This window comes from Polyergus mexicanus, unplaced genomic scaffold (genome assembly GCF_030449975.1).
Source record: "Polyergus mexicanus isolate NDT 795.1 unplaced genomic scaffold, iyPolMexi1.0 SCAF_15, whole genome shotgun sequence".
NCBI lineage: Eukaryota > Metazoa > Arthropoda > Insecta > Hymenoptera > Formicidae > Polyergus > Polyergus mexicanus.
The window spans coordinates 3,623,888-3,646,571 of record NW_027223335.1 but is presented as its reverse complement, the minus strand read 5'-3'; the positions used below and the strand labels follow the sequence as shown (position 1 = coordinate 3,646,571).

Genomic DNA, 22,684 nt, shown 5'->3' with positions numbered 1-22,684 from the left:
TACGATTTTTTTCATATATAATATATATAAATTATTCTATTTTTACCGTATTATTTTTTAATGATCTTCTTTATTTAGTTAATTTGGAGTCAATTTTTTTCCTTAAAAATTAAAACACTATAATTTTCAAATTATAATAAGCAATTAAAATAAAATTAGTTTATAGTAAAGTTACATTGTTCACATCTAAATTTGGGTAAAATTTATTTTAATCAAATTAAAATATAAATATGTATATATATATAATATTAAAAATTGAAAAACCACAATTTTTAAATAATTGTTTTTCTTGATATATATTCGCTAAAGGAAAATGATAACAAGAAAGGAAAAATTGTATGCAATTTTTTTATAATTTCTATAGGATTTTTTGATTGCCATCTATAATCTATACAATTAAAAATTATATATTGTATAAAAGACATGTATATAATTTATAGTAAAAATTTTATATATATAACACCATATATGTATCTTTTTTACAATATTAACAATGCAAATTTGAAATATCACAGACAGGTAGGGAAATAACAATAAAAGAGTCAAATAAAAAAAGTAACATGTCTATATTATTTTTCTTTTAAATGGCAAATATTGCATGAGAAACTAATATAGCTAGAACTAATAGCTAGATTCTCAGACAAAATATGAAAGGAGAAGCGAAATAACATCTTGGAATTCACAAAGCTCGCTCTGCTCGACTACAAAGGAACAAAATCATTTAAATTTATTTACTTAAACATTTCGTTTAAACAAAGATGAACAATATAATGCCCAACTGTTATTATGTGTACATTTGGATTGTGACAGAAATGTCCATATGTATTATTTTTTTTATTATATGATACAAATATATACAATATTTTAGTATCGTATTATCAATCACTCGTGATAATAGAGCGCTCTTCTACAAATTTATAGAGAAATGGCGACTTATTTCAATATACAAAGTATACATGTAAACACACATACTATATATAATAGTATATTGTGTTTGTGTGTGTGTGTGTGTGTACTTGTAAAGAAAATAATGAGAATTATTTACAATATAACATTTGTAATTAATAGGAATGATAATAAATAAAGATTGCATATGATTTTTCTCGTGCATATGAATTATATAGTTGATAATGTATAAGTGTTATCTATATTATCTGTGATATTATTATAAAGACATTTTTCAAATATAAACGAATATAACTGTTCTTCTGCCTCTTATTTTTTATAAAATGTATGTACAACTTAATAAATTGTGTTTTAATATTTTGTTAAATAGAAACTATATAGGAGACTTTCTTTATTCTTCTTTCAACAAAACTGTAGAATATTTTTCTTATAGCCCTACATGTAAACGCTGCCCATTTCAAGAAATGTAATCTTCGTACTTTTCGAGACGGAGTATGAATCTTATGTGCATATATATATAACACAATATTAGATATTACATATACAATTGTATTAATATAATCATTTCAGATATTGTTTGTTATCTGGCAGAATAATTCTGCTGAATTAGGTACATTAGCATACTTCATCACATATATTGCACAAGTATATGAACAAAAATATTTTTTGATATGAATAAACAAAAACTTGCTCCTAAATAACTTAATTTTTATTTTTTTATTAATATCGATTAAAAAATTATCGATAAAAAAATTACAAGATTTTACATATAAAACTAATCAAAATACTACTTTTTTACCTATGATATAATAACATTATTTCATATTTGACATCGTTAATATTTCGTAATTAGATTTTCTTATACATATCTTAGATTAAAATAATAATGCTGCAACAAAAGATTTAGATCCAGTTTTTTAGATGATTTATATATAAAACATATAAGTTTAGCACAGAAAATTTTCTATTTGATAGATCTTTATTAAAAAAAAACATACAAAAATAATTCATTAAGATTTCTTTTATAGCGATATATTATACACTTTATTTTTCTCTTAAGGTCTCTTAAAGGGTCTTAAATCTTATTTTATCGAAATATAATAATGTGACTTTAATGAGAAGTTATATGAAAAAATACTATATTGCTTTAAATCTATAAATAAATTAACAATTTTCATGTTTCAGTCATCAACCAATTTTTTTTTTTTTTTTTATAACAAGATAAACAAAATTAATCTTCTCTATATATTTCTTATATAAAGAATATAATGTATTTGTATATTTATACAAAATTTATTCAAGTATACTCATACAAACGTACTTTCGTATATTCTTTATATAAGATAAATAGCACATTTATATAATAATTTTACTTAAACTCTATATCACGATCATTTCCCTTCGAAGATTAAGACAATATATGTGTCATGGTCAATGGCAATACAGTAATCGATTTGAATATGAGAATAATAATAATAATAAAAGAGGAGCACGATTGCACATATGAAATAGGCCAAATGCGTCCACAGTTACCTGTTTGATAAATGCTTAAGAGGACCGAGACTTAATATAGAGGTAGCACCAAGCGCACCTAAATTACAGGTACTCGAGTTTCTTGCACCGTCTATCGTGATGATCGGCAGACCAAAGTAACCGCCAGTTTGAGCACTTAGTTGTGACAATGGTATGTAGCTTTGAATGCCCAGATTTGACAAGCGGTTTAAGACATGTGGCGATTTTAAATCCACGACCGGTAAAGCCAGTTCGGCGCCTCCATTTTGTGCCATAGTGTCGACTTCTTTATGATAAGTTTGTTTGTGCGTTGTCAACGCTTGAACTGTGGGATATTGAGCAGGACAGAGGTTGCATCTTAAAAAAGAGAAAAAGATATTGTATATATCAGTTCTATTATCGCTATTCAAAGAGTAAACCACAAAAAGAATAATTTAACTCACTTATGAAGCAATTTGCTAGTCGTTCGATGAGTTGCCATGTGTTGTGTCAATATGTCTTGATTTTGAAAGTTCTTATCACATATTTGACACGTTAATAACGCTCTGGAAAACGCGAACATAATGTGGTTATGAGCTATATATGGATGTACTCACTAATTAATAAATTGTTTGTAATTAGGCAACGACGAAAAGCACAGTGGACAGCTCTTACCTGGGCGGACGACCACGTCTAACGACTGGCATTTGCGGTGGAGTATCCTGCGTAAGATCCACGGTCGGTGGTCTCGGCGGTCGTTCAACTTGTTCATTAATCGGCGATTTATTCTGTTTGTTTTGCGGAACAGCAAACTGTCCTTGCTCCTGCTTTCTTTGTGAACTAGTTGGTATGATAGAAATAGCAGAATTCAGATTGAGCGCTGTAACATTTAAAGGCTGCTGTGAAGATGGTGGCCGCTGCTGCTGCTGGGGAGATATCTGCTGTTTGCTTTGTTCACTTGTCTTATTTTTATTTGCAGCTGGAGTAACTGTTATACCTCGAGCCGCGAGGACATTTGCCACCGCCTTGGCGTCGGATTTCTTTCCCCCTGGATTTGACGTGCTTTGGACTTGAGTTGGGGTAGAACCTTTGGATTAGTAAAATATAGCATTCTTTATTTTATTGTAATGCACCCCTTCTGTGAATATAGTAATTCTCAATTAAAAAATCTATATTTATCTAAAAAAAATAGAACATATTTATATGCAGTAAAATAAAGTTAATAGAAAAATTTAGCAAAGCAAATATTAAAAAATCTTCATAATGAAAATATAATATATATACAAACTTAAATTTTACAAAAGCATAACTCAAAATATTGTTGCATAAAACTATAAAAACAAAATTTCATAGAAGAGGCACTTTACATAAAGTACGCAACATGGAACAAAAAAAAAGTAACAGAACTTAAAGAAAACGACCAAGTATAGTCGTAGAGAAAAATATTTTTCATTTATTTTCATAACAAGTTCAATGGTTGATAGGTAAATTTAAACTTACCAGGTTGTCGAACACTTAGAGTAATTGAATCTGTAAGATGTATCGTAGAATCATTTCTATTGGTTTGTTGGGTGGTAGCTCCCTGAACATTTTGAATAACGGGTAATCCGTCATTTCTCTTCTGTTGCGCTATGACGTGACAGTCCGCGTCTTCGTTTCTATCGGGCAATAGAACATCCATACGCCTTTGCTTTACGGCATTATTTTGCGGTTGAACTTGCACAGATTGCTGTATGGGCCTTTTCATACGCTGACGAGGAACCGAACCAGTCTGCGGTAACCGTGGTGCTCTGAAAGTTAAAAGTAGCATATACATCAAACGTTTCGCATGTATAGATATGATATACGAGATCTGTATTTACCTGCTGTTTTGAACGACGGATGTTGATGGTGGATATCGCCCACGTGGAATTTGCTGAGGCAATTGTGGATGCATCTGCGGAGGAGGCGCAGGTATTGGAGGATAAGGACTCGGTCCGTACTGATACAAGTGCGCCATGTGCGGAGGATAGTGCATACTCTGCGGACCGGGTACTCTGTACAAGGGCGGTCGACCCGGTGGCTGTACAAAATAATTCGGCCCAGGTATCATCGTGTTTGCACCTGGAGGAAGACTAGAAGGTATTTGCGCCTGTGGGAGAGGCATACGCTGCACTTGCTGGGCCAGTTGTTGCACTGGTGGTGGTAATTGTTCAAAGTTTACCGGCGGTATTTGCATCTGCTGGCCCGTAGCGCCAGCAGTCGCCGCCGCAGCCGCATTAAATGTTGGCGAATTAGTCTGATGCGGTGATGTTAATGGCGAGTTTCTACTGAGTTGTTGCTGTTGTGAGCCGTTTGTTGATGATGCATCCACAGGCGCGGCATGAGGCGAGTGACTCAAGTGCGGCGAATTCTGATTCATGTGTGGAGAGTTTGACAATTGATTATGAGGCGATAGTTGGCTCACACTCGGCGAAAGCGGGGTACCATGCGTCTGAGCCCGATGTATTGATACCTCCATCGCCGAATGGAAGATAAGATTAGCGCATTCTGGAATATTGCACTGATAATGACCGGCTTTACTACGATGTTCATCTAGATGCGCGATATCTTTAAATTTCTCGTTGCAAATGCGACATGTGTTGACGGTCTCCGCCAGTTTCTCAAGAGGCACATACTCCGACGTCTCGCTAGACAAATTGTTTGATAAAGAGACCTCGTTACGATTACGTCTCTGATGCTCCATGAGAAAATTATGCAAGAGCGATCCGGTGTTCTCCATGCTGGCATCACTGCTAGCATCCGCCTGTTGCTCGCCGTCCTCTTTATTAAGATCCTCATTGCTTTTGCTGGACAAATCGGTGGATAATTGATTCCAATTAAAATCTTGTGCTTGCTGCTCAGTCGAATCTCTACTCTTATTTTCGTTATCGCATACTGAAGCGCATTCCGTCGAATGATTGGAAAATGTGGAAGACTTTGGAATAATGCTGATGGAAGGATTCTTTCCGAGAGTATGTATCATATCGGAATCATGGTTTCTATCATCTTCTTCCTCAGCAGCCGAATTATCAATCAATTGATTTGTTGATCTAGAACTGTAAAAAATTGCGACTAAAATATTTAATGATCAAAATGTAAACGTCGATGTGTGAATTGCATTAGATGTTTGCAATCTATATTATCCGATATCATAATCTATCAACTTACTTCGACTGCTCTCCGAGTTTTTTCAAATTTTCGATAGTTTCTCTACAAGTTGCTTCTAAAGCATCCGACTCCTCATGATCCTCAGGTTCTGACAGCCTTTTCTCAGAATTGTCATAGTTATCAGTACTTTGTATATCGTCAACATTTTGATCTTCCTTCTCAGATGGATTCGCCATATCACTTCCTACACCAGAATCACCCTCATTAACATCTATGGATGCTCTTTCATTCTCCTCCAAAGGATTTTGATCTTCTGCATCAAATTTAATGTTGTCATAATCATCCTGTAAACAAAACTGTTATAGAAAACAAACAAAATTTCAACTTTAGCACCAACAAAACAACTCACTTGTTGGTCCACCATCACGTTTTCAAAAGGTTCATTAACTGAACCTTTTGCTGCCTTGTTATTTTTTTGATCATTCTCTTTAGCACCTGCCACTTCTCCTTGCTGATGATCCTTGATAACTGGATTAAAGTTACTATTCACAACGGTAAAATCTTTCGACTTTGAAGATTTCTTCAATGTGAGCTTCAGAGACTCGGAGATACTCTGTTTCTTCAGAGTAAGCTTCAGCAGACCCTTCTTCTCAGGATCCAACCAATATGTGTCTTCGCACTTTCTCACCTTCACTACCTTTGGACCAGTCACTCTCCTCAGGACAATGCGAGGTTTCCTCAGATGAGTATGAATGTGGGTACGCAGCTGTTTTTTGGAAGCGAATTGCTGGCCACAAATCCCGCAATCCAGCAACAATTGCTGATCGCTCAAACTGTCATCCGGCGAGCTGGGAGTACTCGCACGCTCGTCTAAAACAGAATGCATCGATGCCGTCATTTACACTTCTCCCGCCAAGGAGGTTACATATCTCTCCGAAATGCCGTATCGCGCGCATGCATTACACACGCGCGCGGTGTTACGTTCTTGTACGTGTAAAGAGTTTGTTTGGTGCGCAGAAGTTACATCGTTATACGGAGCGGTAGGAGAGGGAGAGAAAGTATAGACGCACGATAGAGAGAAAGAAAGAGGAGGGAGAGAAAGAGAAAAAGATATAGCTACATACTCAAGATCAAATACCAATAGGGAACGTCCTTGTCTATCGACACAAACGCGTATAATCTGTTAGAAAGTCGGATCGTTGATTTTTCGGCCGTGATTTGCCGTATTTTCTTTCACCTCTGTCAAAAATCGTTCTCACAGCAATGACACTCGGCTCAATCGTAGTGCGCGAGCGCGTAAGTTCGTTCTCGCGCACACGTTATACGCAAGAGAATAGAGATACACGTTACATCGGCGGCGGTACATACATATACATGTACGTATATATATACATATGTATATAATATATATATATATATATATATATATATATATATATATATATATATATATTTACATACGATATGTAAACAAAGCCATGCGCGCGATTTTATCTCACTCATACGGTAACGGTTGCGCAAAATAGTAGACGCCTTGGATGAAAATAATTGCCTTTCGCCAATAATTGAAAACGCAACTCGCCAATCGATACGCGGCCAAAGCGCGCGCCGCATTGGCCGCTTTCGGCTCGCGATTTCCCGCCATCGATTGGTCCATCGCGATGTATTCTCTCGTAATATCGCGGCGAGTCGTCGTGGTCGGAATCGTGGTCGTGAAAGCGCAAAAAATCGCTCTAATTTCCTCAGCGTCGATTTATCGGATCTTAATTGCGCGAGGATCTCCATCTCTCTTTTCAAATATAATTTGAGAAGAAAGAAAACCCCCAGGATTGAACGGTCGAGTGAAGTTTCGTCAAAATAAGGCAAAAGTGTTTTATCTCACAAGATTTATTTTGAAAAAAGAAGAACAGATAATGAAAAAAGAATATACGTTGCATGACAAGAGGAAGAACGCTTTAATGCCATGGGAAGAATGGCGGACGTTCCTTGTACGAAAACTTGAATCTCATCAACGAGATGAAGGAGAGTATTCCAACAAAGTATCGTAGACATTAAAAAGGTGAGTTGCGAAATGGAATGTGTACGACAGGACGTATCGCGCGCGAAACGATTACACGCGCTTCTTGTCACGCGCCGCATGTTTACGAATTCCTAACCTGTAACCGACACGAGCTTGTATAGCCAGTGTTGTATAGCCACAAGAGTCGAGGGAATTTTTTGTTTCCCAAATAATTTTCGCGTATTTATTCCTATATACAAGTCACAAAAATAATAATAATTATTAAAGCCGGGTCTATACAATAGATATAGTAAGGGTTTGGCCTTTTTAGAATTATATCGGTCGAAACTTTTAAGTTGTAAACTTTAAGAGTTGGCGGAATTTGATCAGCTCGCTTAAAGTTTAGATATTAGAGCTTCAGGCAATGCGGGAAACATTTCTGACCAGAGATTATGTCATTTTAGGACTTATTGTTAGGGCAGAAGGCTAAAAGCTTATATCTAAAATACTACATCTTATAAAATAAAATAAACATTATATATCTTGATGTATCAATGATATAGACATTAAGAGATTCATCATACGAGATAAAAGACGAAAACAAAATCAAAAATAAAATTATTACTATGTAATACAAGTATAAAGAATCTAGATTCAATAGAGAATATAACTTTCATAGAAAAAATAGCAGTAATATTGGTAATATTATTAGCTGATTTGTTTTCATAGATAATATTCTTCAATATCTTATACATCAATCAGTTTTTTATAACTTTCATTAAAATACGACATAATCCCAGTGAGAAATACAGATCGAAAAAAACGTCTATTAAATGTATATTAGACATCTAATAGGCATTTATGTAATAAATAAATATACCGGTTTAAAATATTGCATTATTTATATAGAGAGAAGGAAGTCGTTACTTTAATAAATAAAAACGTGTTTAAATATTATTAAATTATATTTTATTACTTTATGCTTTAATATCGTAAAAATAAAAAATTATAATAAATAATAAAATTTTGGTTCTTAAAATAGCCTTTCTTTGCTTTCAATCTTCGAAGCAATCGATTGCTTCAATCAAATTTACTACCATACATATTCTTGGCATTCTTGACAATTTTTCAAAGTTGTTATTGTTATTTGATTCCAGCGCGTTTACAAATAATCTCGCAGTTGTTTTTAATTACGGTCTCATTTTTCGGACACTTCTATCAAGTTCATTCCACAATAGTTCTATCGAATTAAGATCCGTTGATTGAGAGGGCCAGGGAAGCTATTTTGGGGAATCAAAAATTTAATATTTCTATTATTTGTTATAATTTTTAATTTTTTTGATATTAAAGCATACAATAAGAATAATAAAATAATATTTAAATATATTTTTGTTCTCATTTTAAAATAACGATTCTCCTGTTTCCATAAATAGCGTAATACCTTTTAGCGGTATATACCGTATGTAAATTATTTTATACTGAACATTTTCCTAAAGAATTATTCAAGATCTGTGATATATGAAAGGATGATTTTACTAATAATACTAATTCATATTACACAGTTGTAACGTTTGGAATTAGTATTAGTCTATGTTATAGAATTGTTACATAATTGTTATACAAACACATACCGAAATTTTGTAACAGCTCCACAGCGCCGTCTTTACAGATCTTATTTTGCGTAGAAAATTTAAATGTTTCAAAATCGTGATCCAGCGGATTGTTCATTTCCAATCTGCAAACGGAATAAAAATATAAGTTTTAATAAAAGATGCAGGGAATTGTATTTGTCTGAATATCCAATCGCGTTATATTCAATACGCGTATGTTCATTGATCCGACATAAATAAACAAATAATTATTTTATATTTATTACGACTTGTAATTCTCTTCTTTATTCATCATCTTTACGCATAAATTTATATGTTGCAACATGCATCGTACTTACAGGCATTGTTATCAACAATGTGAATTGTCATAAAATCGTCAACATCGGCCTATCCTTAATTGAATTTCGAAGTTAAAATTCCATCGGACACACTAGTCGCGACACGATATCGTATTATCACGAATTGTAATTTACCGAATCGTAATTTTTACCGAACCAACTCGAAGTCCCGCATCGAGTCTCGATTCAAGAGCGAATGGCTGCTTTATTAGTCACGTAGATGATTGCGACGGATTTAGATGCGCAAGATCGGAATATGGGATGTTGATCACGATAGATTATACACACCGGCAACTTGACATTGCTTTAAAACGCTACGAATCGGTAAATTCACTGTTCAGCGGTAGGTAAAATCAATTAAACACGCTCGTTTGCTAATGTCGTATCTTCCTGGCGCGCACCGGGCGATATAAGCGGGGGAAATCGGTTCTCTTGGATCTCGTGGATTGCGACGGTGTTCATTTCTTTTACGTTTTGCGTAAGAGTAACTAGGTACGCCGCACTAGTCGATCCCTCCTGTTGTCGGTTTTATGCTCGCGTGAATACAATCATACTCCCGCGCTTTCCTCGGGGAGGGGCTTTCTCTTATATATGATTAAACATGGCTGACATTATTATAGCTTGATCACTGCTAGTCGCTCATGTATACAGTACTATTACACTCGTCGAATTGTACTTTGATTTGAGGAAAATTCTCGACGGTTAAATGCGTAATCTCCGCGGTTGTGATTTATCGTCTTACTACTAGTCGCGTCTAATCTGAACTTATTATTAGTACATGGTATATATATATATATGTATATCTCAAGTTGCTAATATGGCGGCGACGAAAGACGCGGATGAGCGAGCGAGCGCGCGCAAACAGCAGGATAATCAACTCGGTATGAATCGGTGTCGAACTGTTGAAGCACCGAACTGTTCAGCGACGAGTTCAGAACGTTCAGATGCGCTGTTTCGTAAGAACGCGCGCGCGCGCGCGCGCGCGATCGTGGGGTAGCGTGCGTCGTTCGCTCTTGCAGCAGATGGCGGGATTATTGCTTCTCTCCTCTCTCTTCCATCTCCCACCATTTGTTTCCTTCCCCCTCCCCCCTCCCCCCCTCCCTTCTCTTTCTCTTGCTCTCTTGCACTCTCTCCTTTGCCTCTTGCTCCTTGCCCCATTAATTTCTCTTGCTACGGCACTCGATTGGAGGGTCGCTGTATGCTTGATACATCTTGTATCCCTATACACGCGTAGCATGCGTATATGTATATTTTCTTTGCGTGGAACCCAACAAGTATAAAAAAAGTATGATACCGAATGCGAATAAAGGACAGCGAGTAAAAGATGAAGCGAAGAGACAGAGAGAGAGAAGCGCAACGGGAGAGAAAGCGGTTGTGGAAGGAGTTTGAATTGAAATTAAGTCAACCTAGTGTGCACTCAAATGTGAGTGGGGAACCAATGAGCGATAGCGGTCGCTCGCGACGCAGGCGCAGTCCGCTAAATTATCCCATGTTCCTTGCCTTCCTCTCCTTCCTCCCTCCCGTATATTGTCGCTTCTCTATCTTTGTGCCATCCTTTTCTATCAAGTTTCCTCTCGCCCTTCCCCACTCTCTCTCTCTCTCCCTCTCTTTTTTTTTCTTTCTTTTTCTTTCTTACTCGCACTCGTTCTTCCAAATACCGTAGCTTTCGACCAAATCCCTCATTCCATGCAATTCCCAGCGAAATCGTCAACGCCAGCTATCCAATTGCCACCTGTCATCCATTGTACTTAAAAGCACTGCCGACATTTATATCCATAATTTTGCGACCGTTCTTCTGGTTCTATAGGAATTGAAGCGGTTCGTTTCCTCTCTGACATACCGTCACATAGCCATTGTGAACTCTAATATATACGTATATCGATCGATAGTTGTACTACAAAAATCAACCGACAATTTAGGCAATTCTCAAAGCTATTTCAGAGATAGTCATGATAAACTTATCGTGCTTTGTGTTCTATTGTAATTGAACCTGTCACCGCGTCAGCTCAATCTTCTCCTTCTCAATCCCCTCCTCATCATATCCGATTTAAGTTACTGTATTGAAGCGAAACTATAGTATATTATAGAATACTACTGTAAATTCTTATATCTATTGTAATATGACTTTTATATATATATATATTTTTTTTTGTGATGTCGCAAGCACACATATAAAGAAAATTAAAAAAAAGAATATTAAGAAAATTAGAAAAAAAAACCTATTTATTGACTATAACTAATAATATGTGCGTATCACGTAATATTATTATCAGCGTGAAACGCATCGTTCAATCTCGTATATGCATGTGAAACAAAAAGCATAAACTTACAAATAATATTCTTAGATCCTATGTTTTAAGAAAACTATGAGCTTGAATAGTACAATGAAAATAACGATATAAACTCGAATAACCGGTTTGGCTAACGTAGTTTACGTGAGTGAGGCGTGGCTGGTAATGGAGGTCGCTGAGGACGAATATAGTAGGGGGAACTTAACGGAACATGTCGAAAACGGCCGAATCTACCGAGTCTATTGATCGTAACGAATTTCGGTCTTGAGATATTCAAATAGCACAATACCGGGATTCTATATTTAGCCATTAGTGACGCAGCTCTACTTGATAGGTTTAAATGGAAAGCCCCGGGGCAAGTAGAATAGTTATCTCGCATTCATTATTTGTATAAGTAGTTGTAGTTAATCAAGGCGTTTTATGCGCAATATGAAATGAATCTACGCCACGTAACAAACGAACGAATAATGTCATTACTTGCAATGCAAAATAACAAACTATCAAAGAAGAATGGAATCATTACGGCCAAAGGCCACTTCGTTTGCGTACAGACTGCGCTTAGTTGTATAGAAAAACTATTAGCGCTATACCATTTGTTCGTCTCATATATTTTACGTTACAGCGATATGAAACTTGTCGATCAATCTATGCTGCATGCCTATTAATAAAAATTGATATAATAAACGTTTAATTAATGTAAATTAATATAGTAAACGTCCTCTCTATAAAAGCTAATGAAAACGTATAATTAGCCAGCCAGCTGTAATTGCGCCGATTCTGCGTTGTAATGCTGCAAATTGCAATTGGATGGTCAAATATGCATCCGGCTGCCGCCGGTATTCACATTCCGTGAAATACTTGACTATCGATTCCTCTCATTTCCCACCCTCGTCTGTATAACTCCCCCGTCCTACGGTTAGAAACTCCGTACTAGTATGCGCAACGACCGTGTTAGTTCGTACAGAGAGGGTAATCCTCTTCTTGGAGCAGGCGAGATTACCACGATATAGTAGCGGCGTAACTTGGGTACAAAAATGGCGAGAGTGAGAAGAAAGAGAGAGAGAGAGAGAGATGAGAGATATCCCGTGACGTACATTGACCCACCGTTCCCTTCTATTGCCTCTCCTGAAGCCCAGTTTCATTACGAGTTGCGCACAACTTTCTAAGCTCGATTCCCTCCCGATGAGTTTTGTTCAAGTTACGCCACTTGGTTAGAGAGGGAAAAGGAAAGTAAAAAAAGCTGCGGGTTCTCGATAGCGCTTTGTTATCCGAAACCGCGATGCTGCGTCTTATAACATGTTCAAACTTATTCTGAAAGCTTCGTGAAAGTTCTTCGGTATCTCAACGCAAAAATATCTGATCTTTTTTTCCCGTCGCTGCGCACGTTCTACATACGATCCATTCTATGGAATTTACGTAACAGTTTCGATTGACATTTTTCATATGATTGTAATATGTCTTAATACATTCAGACAACTTATATTGTTAAATCAATATTAATACAATTGTAAGCATAAGCGACACAAAACAAACCAAACGTCGAATCCGGACTGCAAGCCCGTTAAAATCGATTAATATTTCTCTTGTTCTGTATTATATATCAGAAAAGGTCATATTCTATCATAAAAACTACTCGCAATATTTGTTTTATTGTATCGCACACGCAAAATGCACACATGAATAAAATAATATTTAATAAGTATTAACATTTTTATTATATGTATACAATCCAAGATAATATATCTCTTACAATTGAAGAATTATATGGATTGAATATGTGCATATCATATTGCAAATATAGATAATGGGTACATAGACAACTTCAATCCATATAATTCCCATATGTTCAATCCATATCATATTCCCATATGTTTTGCAGGACAATAACGTGAGGCAATGCTTCAGCATAACATATAGCCAAATATGAATCTGTATAGCCAACGCGAATGCAATAAGCGAATAACAAGCCTAATATTACTCAACCGTGACGTGAGTTAATGCGTTTGCAAAAAGCGCAATAAAAAGTAATAGCGTTTCTTTTCTCTCTCTCTCTCTCTCTCTCCTCCCTCCCTCCCTCTCTCTCATTTATGACCCCGCTACTTTTGCTGCAGAGGTGAAGGCGAAATAGCACTGGAAATTTCCACGCTCGTACTGCGCCTGTGCGTCGCTGTATTGCTGGTCAATCGGTCGCCGCTGTTGCTGGTGCGCTTGCTTGCCCTCACCTCACTCGGCGTGATGGAACATCAGAAACGACCAGACTCGACAGAGAGAGAATGCTTGAAAACGTAGCGGAGGATATTCATCTATATCTCCTGCATCCCCTCTTCCGTCCACCTCAGAGAGGCGTCTATTCACATATCTATCTAGAAGAACTTCTACATGTTTATCTATACCAATACACTTGCGGCTCGCTTTGAGTCGATCCCTCCACCTTCGTTCTCTCTTCTCTATCCTTCTTCTCCGCATATACAATGGCTCTCTTCGTGTTACGTATCTGTTTTCCTCATTTTTTTTTTTGCCTTCGCTTTATAGCCATGCAGCTATAAAGACACGATGGTATCTATTAGTGAGCACTATATTTCACTGTTAGACCTACCCACCCATGTGGTCTCGGACCTTTTCACATTTCATAAATAACATTTCTCAATAAAGGAATATATTTCAAAACTATGTACAACGGTTATTTTACAAAATAAAATTATCTGCTTTTTATCTTTAAGTTTTTCCTATATTTTAAACTTGATATATCATACATTACTTCTTGTGATGAGTTAGTAAAGTTAGTTATTTAGAAAAAAAAACGCAGTTTGTTTCTTCTTCTTCAAACCCTGTAAACAATTCTCTTTGACACGCCCGTTTTTCTTTTTCTTGTATGAACAGTGTGATGGTTTAGGGATGTATCGGAGTTATCTTAAAATAGTACAATATTGATGAAAATTGGTCAGATTGTACTTTACGTCTTTCTAATATACTAAAAAAAAAATCATATTAATTCACTAAACCGTTAATGAGTTATTGCGATTTTAATTTTCACTCATTTTTTTGTCTAATAGGCTCAGTTTTTTGTTCTTTTGTTACAGCGACTTTTTTTTCTTAATTTTCCACATTTTTGTTGTGCAAGTTTTTATTCATACATATGTTTAATAACAATTTTGCCTTTCTAACGATAAATAGTAATATTTTCTTTCGCGATATGTCAACAACACAACCTCACTTTATACAATTCTTTTATTTTATAAAGTTAGATTCAAGGCATTTTCACTCTCAAAAGTTTTGTCATATAAATAAGAAAATTTGCAAAAAGAGCTAAAATAATGTTGAGAATGTGTGTGTAAAAATATGTTTCTACAAATATGTAATTATATTATCATTCGTGTCATTCATATCTACCTTTACTATATGTAGGTATAGATATTTAAGAATTTAGAATTTCGGGTACTTTTGTCTAGGATTGTATCTCCAATACATCCTTAATGCTATTCGAAGGATAATTGATGTAAGAATATACGATTATTTAAATTTAGATCATCAGCAATGCGGTCATAATATTTTCTTTCGCGGTGCGGTTAATTCACAATTTGACCTCGATTGTTGACCTCACTGGTTGCTAGGCACTAGTCGCATCAGCTTGGTACCGCGAAACAGGGGAGGAGAAGGAGTTAAGCTTTTGCGACGTTGCCAAATTGTTCGCGAACGAACCAACCAACACGACGCAATCAACCAACCAGCCAACCAACAACCAACCAGTCAGCCAGCCAGCCAGCAAACTGACTGTTCAATGCGTTGAGAATTACTGAAATTGTGAACGGGACAATCGGTCAATTATGCACAAAATCGGCATAATTAATCGTACAATTGATAGTTGTCTTTCTTTGAAATATTTTTTGTTTTCATATTGAAAAGTTATATATTCATATATGTATATATGGATAACAATAATAATGAAAATATTGACTTTTACTTTGGCGAATACATTAATATATTTAACATTTCAACAATTTTGTACTGACATATACAGAAGTAAAAATTAACTGAAGCTATAAAAGTAAAGAAGTAATTTTGTCGTTGAAAAAACTCCGTTCGAAAACTATGATTACGAGGTTTCAAATATAAATTTTTATTTGAAATTCTTTAGCTTTAAAAAAAGTTACATAATTTATCTGTTTCAATGCTGACTATAGATTTATTCTTCTTACTAGATTCTTCTACTAAACAAAATTTGATGATCTTTCTATATACTCTTTCTTTCTCTGTTTTCTTTTTTCAATATTTCATAAAAACGTTGTATAGAAAATAGAGCGTGCGAGTAAGAAAGATGAACTTTTATATTCTCGGATAATAGAATGTACAGCTGATTTGATCGCATTTTTCTCCTGCTTCTTCTTGCTCAAATTAGAATCACAAAACTACATATGAATGCAATATAAATTATGCGGATTATATAATTAAGAAAGCAAAGCATACAATATCTAATATGCATTTTCAACTGATATATGATGTTAGGGTTGATCTATTATATTTAATCATGTTCACTATGATTGCGTAATTAATAATTAACTTTGAGTGATTTATTACATAAAGTGGCGAATTATTTAAAAATTATGTAAAAATAATAATTTGCATTATACATATATTTTCTATCCACTGTCCGTTCCCCCCCCCTCTCTCTCTCTCTCTTCTCTTTTCCTTCCCTTCTCTCTCCTTCCCTTTTCTTTTCTCTCCCCCCCCCTCCCCTCCCTCTCTCCCTCTTCTTCCCCTTTCTCTGTTTTTCTATGTATTTTATTATTTTTTTGAACAAAATTAAAAATTAATTAAATTAAAATACATATTAATTTTCCAAAGAATTAATGCTATCGAGGTTTATAAAAAAAAGTACGAATCTTAAATTGTTATTATTAGGATACGAAAGTTTAGTAGGATTTAACAATGTGTTCTTCTAACATTTTCTAATTGGACGATTCAAAATAAATTAAGGGAAAGATTACATAATTTTGACAATGCAAGTAATAAGATAGAATTGGAGGACTATTTTATATTAACAATTTGAATGCTATTACAATTCTGCGTTTATACCTCTCAGTCGGCAAAAATTATATCAAATATGAGATAATTGACTTCAATATACGATAAGATAATTAATTTCAATGTGATAATTAACTTTATAAATGATAATATTATTAAAAGCCATGGTTACATGTAGTTCTGAGTAATATTTTTTTTTATTAGACTGTATTTTGCGATATTTAATTTTATGCTTTGTTATTCCATTATTTAAATTACAGAATAAAAAAGTTATTCGAGCTAAATAATACATACGATAAAGCGAAATCAAATAAGTTGTATTTTAAAAACTAAAATAAAATATGAAACAAAAATAACGTTTCTATATTCTTCAATTGAATTATTTTCAACTTAAATAAATATAATTAAAAAAAATAAACAAAATTATTTATAAAAATTCATAAATAAAACAATCTATTATTTCATTTATTATTTATTATTTTATTTATTTTAATCATCAAGTCTCTTTTTGTGCTGTTTAATTTAAATCTTATATATCATAAAAATATATCGAGTAAAGTTCAATCTCTCTTTTAAAATGTATGTATCATATATTAAAACATATTGATAAAAGCGTACAAATTTATAGTCCAAAATATAACTCTCTGCATAATTTTTTTATTAATTTGAAAGTTATTTAATTTTTACGATTGCATTTCTTTTTTCATGAAATATTGCATATATTAGAACTTATTGACAAATTTGACGAGAAAAAAACATTGCTAGCCAGATTAAATTTTTTACACGTATTAAGAAAGCTTTAATACAAACATGTAAAATTTCCTTCAGTCAATACGGTTGTTCTTGAAAAATCTTTGGGGATCTTTGTATTTAAACAATCATATTAATCGTCGGAAGAAATTAACGAAAAAGTTACCTTTCAATGGATAATGAAGCGATAACGAAGATATAACTGGCACAATACACTTGTAAATTATATTTAGCTAGCGCTAGACTATGCGCGTATTCGCAATTCATGACTCGTAATTCGTGATTCGTTAACGATATAAAGAGATCTGATTGGTCGAATTTGACGAATCTTCAATTCACACTATTCATGAATTATAATTGCGAATAGGCGCATAGTCTGGCGCTAGCTTTTTTTTAATTCACCACAAACGGTATGGAAAAGAAGCCGCCAATATCGAACCCTGCCGTGCTTCCATCTAGAGCACGCTTTCATAATTACAATCACTCTCATATTCGTGGTATCCATGCATCGATATCGCGACAGCGAGCGAGCGAGCTGAATTACCAACAAAGTTATAGAATAATCATTGACTTTTTTTCTGTCCGATTTTAATGTACATTTTACGACATTTTACACTCACAAAAATAACGTTCTTCCGTTAATTGAATTCTAACAATTTCCTAAAAGAGGATTCATTCTTGTTGAGTAATCGTTAATGCTGAGAGCATTGTTTTGTAAACATTGCGAGTGTTTCAAACAGTTCAACATTGTTGTAGGTTATGATACATCAATCATATATGCTAATCAGTAATTAAAAAAACTGGTAAAAATAACTTTTATTTTGTGTAATGTTTTTTTTTTTTTCATTTTAAATTCGAAATAAGTGTAAATAAAATTTCTTTATTATTCTATGTTTTTGACTAACAATTCGTAATGATTTAAAATATGTAATAATACATATGCAATGAAGATTTTTTATAAAATTGTTATATATATTGTGATGAGAGGAACATTTGTTGTTGAACAAAATTAAATTCCGTGATATAATATCACATTCATTGATAGGTTTGGTTGATAATATAATTGACATAATTCATTGATAATTAAGATATAATTGTCAGATATAATTGTAGTCGCATTTTGAATAAATTGTATAAATTATATATGGAAATATATAATTAAGATTACAATTATATAAATTATAGTTTGCGTCATACAAAAACAAATCTATCTAATATAAAGAAACTAGAAATATTTGAAAATGTAGAAAATATTTACTTGTTACACAATGTCTATAAGAGAAAATTGAAATAACTGTTGTCCATTGTAGATAGACATATTTGATAGCGCATTCGAAGTTAATAACGAATGTTTGTTACGAACAAAATATGTTTGGATCACTACGTAGCAAGTTTCAGACAGTGCAAGAAGGTATATCTGCTAGGTAAAAAAGTATTTACATTTGATATACTGCCTGCTCTTATTTCTTATGCAAATTTAATATGGATGATAGTACCATGCACAAAACACAAATTATAATTGGCAAAAATTATGCATTGTATAGACTAAGAGAAATAATATAATAATATAAGCACAATGGTAAGTTAGAGAGAAGTTAAAGGTATTAAAAATCATTATTTCAGTATACGAGGTTTATCAACCACTGAACATCCAAAGAGCAAAAAGTTTGTCAATGTACGAAATGTAAATTACAATGCAGGTGCAGATATATTGCATCACTTCCAATTACAATGGAATGAGCTTCATGAGCTTGCAGAGGAAAATACGGGAAGGGCTCAGGAAGCTGATACGCTGATATCTTCTATTTATGACAAGCTTGAACACGAATGGAACAGTGTTACGTGTTTAAACAGTACTTTAGCCTATATTCCGAAGATTAACAATGCAATTCAAGATCTCATGGACCAAATAGGTAGCTTGGCTTTAAAGATGAACATAACAAGATATAACAAAAACGAAAATTTTTCTAAAACTATGATTTTTATTATATGCTTCTAAGGAAATTTACAAGAAATGTTTGAAGAAGTTGAAGGAGCTTTGTATCGATTGGAAGATCTGAATGAAATGTTAGATTTGCAAAGTAGGCAGCTGGATCATAGATTTCAATTAGCTTTATACAAAGAAAAGAGATTGATAGAATTAAATGATTTCAAAGGTACTTTTATGTGATGTAATGCATTTCATACATATCGCTAATATTTTTTTATTATTTAATATAATTTTTTTTTTCTTTTAGCAAAACTTGGTAAAGAACACATTGAAAGAGTTTCTCAACATGAATTAAACCAACAAAAAAGATTGAAGGAACGACGGGAAACCTTTGAAGAAGCTTTCAAAGAGGACCTTGAAGAATACAAAGCAACTGGATCTGTACCAAGTATGTTTTTATTCTTATATTTATATTTCTTCTAAAAAGAAAGATATGTGAATCTATTAATTTATCTATTGTAAATCTAGAACTGCCAGTTTCTTCACAAGGCCCATCTTTGGACGAAATAGTGTTAGACGTCGATTCCAAAATATTTGATGAATTTTTAGAAAATTAGAAGTAGAGGAGAAATCATGAGTGTGTGCATTATTACAAACTTATGATCTTCATTTCAAGATGAAATTATATGCAATGAAATGTAATCTTCAACTGCATTTCTTATAATTAGATATTAAGGCTGTGACTCGGACAATTCAAGTTTTTTAATACAAAAAGATTTAAAAGACCAAAAATAATGAAAAAATTACCAGATGAATTCTTCCAGAATCTTGTTTGTGTGTGTGTGCGCACGCGCGTGCACACTATATATATATATATATATATCAATGCCTATAAACAGGTTTTTAAATTTATTAGAACTTTATATAATCCTTTCGTAGATATAAGTATATTTTATCATTGTATTATATATATATGTATTGTTCAATATGCTTTGATTAAAGAAAAACTGATTTTGATTCCGATCAGAAACTCGTATGCATAAATGTGTAGATATGAGAAAAAAAGATTTTGTTAAATTTTTTAAATATTGTATCGTGCTTAAATAAATCGACATAATAATCTTAATCGCACATTTGTGCAAATTCTTTATATTTGGCATAAATTTGATAAAATTCGCGTCGTAAGAAAAGTCATGCCATCATAGCGCCATACAGTGGAAAATCGTGACACTATCGCACATGCGGCACAATATCAATATCAGTGTTTTAATTCACAAACATGAAATAAAAAGCTGATTAGAAGAGAAATATCTATCAATCAAGAAGAATTAAATAATAGACATTTTTTTAGGTACGCTATTTTACTACATATAAATCTAACAAAATTGTAGATATTATATTTTAGTATTTTTAGACTGAATTTATGAGGTTATTTATCATTCTAAAAGAACGAATATATTATTATTACAAGTGTGATACCATGATAATATTTTTATGTAATAAATTTTAAGGGGGTGTTCGTCGACGAATAAACAAATAGCGTACAATGGACCCGAGTTTTCAGAGAAGAAGGAGAAAGGAGAGAATCTACGACAAGTTTCAGAAAGGTTTTGTAAAAACCTGCATTGGTATTACAACAGTCACCAGCCTTCTCCTCGGTTATAAAGTATATGAATACTTTCGATACATTCGACCTTTGCATTTGGCACAGAAAAAGTTGGCTCAGGATGAGCTTCTGCTTGAAGGTAGAAGCATAGAAGTATAGAATCATGCAATGTTGCGCAGCTAATATAAGCAATCTCTTTGATATATAATTGAAGGAAAAATAGAAAAATTTTAGATATATGAAAGAGATAATATGAAACAATGTACTTCTAAGGATAAGAAATACTTGTGTACTGTAAATAAACTTTACGTATACATATTATAGGCTTTGTGTAATATAAAATCAAGAGTTATGCTTAGGGAATCTGATTTGTGTCAGGAAATAAATCTGACACAATGTGTACATTACTATCTCATATAATAAACATAGTCTTGATAAATGATACAGTGAGAATTGTATTTTATTATTAATTTTATTATTATAAATAACTATAATGTTGCCACATCTTGAGCACCATTTCAAGTTATTTATAAAAAATTAATATAACATGCAATCTTTCAAAATTAAATAAGAAACTATCGATTTTAGAAAAACTGTATAAGAAAAAAATTATTTATAAAAATGTTAAATATAAAAAAAAAAAAATTTGAGTTATATTACATAAAAGTATTCTATGAAATTAATAGACTAGTCATTATATTTATTTCATCTGAGAAGTTGTAATTGTAATTATTTTCACCCCTGCTTTTTTCCCCAATGCATAATAATAATAATGTGAAGTTTTATAGCAGCAGAGTTTATTTCTTTCTCTATTATATAAAAAGTATATATGTATTGTGAAACATTTGGGGCCCTGAGTTATCTTCGTCGAGATTGGTGCAAAATTTTGAACCTTGAGTTTGTATTGAATTTTAACATTCACGAGACTTATATTTGCCAAGGAACGATTGCACCAGTTCCAGTTAGCATTAATTAATAAAATTTCCTTGTTTTATCTACATTATGTCCATCAAATTAATCAGAATTTTTTTTGCTTTATCAGAGACATAAAACAAAGAAAGTTTTTAATCATTTCGATCTGAAAGAGAATAACAGATTATTCTCTGAATTTAAGTTAATAAGTTAACATATTATATTGGTGCAATCGAACCTAACACAAAAAATTTTCTTATAATGAGTAAAATGCAAATTTTTATACAATGATTAAGAAAATGTATATAACTTGCATTATATATACTCTATTTTCTATTAATAGACATAAATAGGGCGCGAGATAAACTCAATGATATCTGATGTTTCTGAGCATTATATACAAACATGCCTTCCTCCACTAAGATTCTCTTACGCATAAGAAAACACATCTACTTACATTTAACATTTGTATAAAATGCATAGCAAATCACCATTTAATTCAAACATAATGAGTTCTATTAAATTTAATACACTCGCACATTTGTGTTTTGCACAATACTGAAATATATAAAACTAATTAATCCTACAAAAAATATATAAAAACAGCAATCTATCTAGTTATTTTCAGAATTAATAATTATATGAATTTGCATAATAAATATGATATTTACATTGAATTTCAAGGGCATGATATATTTCA

The 22,684-nt window shown here is 33.1% G+C and overlaps 2 protein-coding genes and 1 long non-coding RNA gene across 8 annotated transcripts; 2 read left to right on the top strand and 1 right to left on the bottom strand.

Moving 5' to 3' along the window:
- Window positions 1–624: 624 nt before the first annotated feature.
- On the bottom strand, window positions 625–17,736 carry LOC138939676 (R3H domain-containing protein 1). Of its 4 annotated transcripts, XM_070307729.1 has the most exons (10): window positions 9,474–10,388; window positions 9,157–9,260; window positions 5,936–6,396; window positions 5,587–5,870; window positions 4,260–5,474; window positions 3,898–4,187; window positions 3,395–3,484; window positions 3,073–3,277; window positions 2,862–2,963; window positions 625–2,775 (listed from the first exon to the last, which is right to left on the bottom strand). In XM_070307729.1, the coding sequence occupies exons 2-10, from the start codon at window positions 9,251–9,253 to the stop codon at window positions 2,436–2,438; spliced, it is 3,084 nt and encodes a 1,027-aa protein (XP_070163830.1). In that variant the 5' UTR covers window positions 9,254–9,260; window positions 9,474–10,388; the 3' UTR covers window positions 625–2,435. The 4 variants fall into 4 exon arrangements, with proteins under 4 accessions (XP_070163830.1, XP_070163829.1, XP_070163827.1 ...); XM_070307728.1 differs by having other exon boundaries at window positions 3,073–3,466; XM_070307726.1 differs by lacking the exon at window positions 9,474–10,388 and adding an exon at window positions 17,703–17,736 and having other exon boundaries at window positions 626–2,775; window positions 3,073–3,484.
- On the top strand, window positions 7,048–14,540 carry LOC138939677 (uncharacterized). Its single transcript, XR_011447883.1, has 3 exons — window positions 7,048–7,585; window positions 13,644–13,753; window positions 13,876–14,540. It is a non-coding gene; the product is annotated as an uncharacterized lncRNA (long non-coding RNA).
- A 353-nt stretch (window positions 17,737–18,089) lies between the features above and the next one.
- Dysb (dystrobrevin binding protein dysbindin) lies at window positions 18,090–21,813 on the top strand. 3 transcript variants are annotated; one of them, XM_070308268.1, is made up of 7 exons: window positions 18,090–18,288; window positions 18,847–18,960; window positions 19,160–19,449; window positions 19,537–19,692; window positions 19,774–19,914; window positions 19,995–20,817; window positions 20,978–21,813. In XM_070308268.1, the coding sequence occupies exons 2-6, from the start codon at window positions 18,905–18,907 to the stop codon at window positions 20,081–20,083; spliced, it is 732 nt and encodes a 243-aa protein (XP_070164369.1). In that variant the 5' UTR covers window positions 18,090–18,288; window positions 18,847–18,904; the 3' UTR covers window positions 20,084–20,817; window positions 20,978–21,813. The 3 variants fall into 3 exon arrangements, with proteins under 3 accessions (XP_070164369.1, XP_070164370.1, XP_070164368.1); XM_070308269.1 differs by having other exon boundaries at window positions 18,090–18,292; XM_070308267.1 differs by having other exon boundaries at window positions 18,090–18,339.
- The last annotated feature ends 871 nt before the right edge of the window (window positions 21,814–22,684 follow it).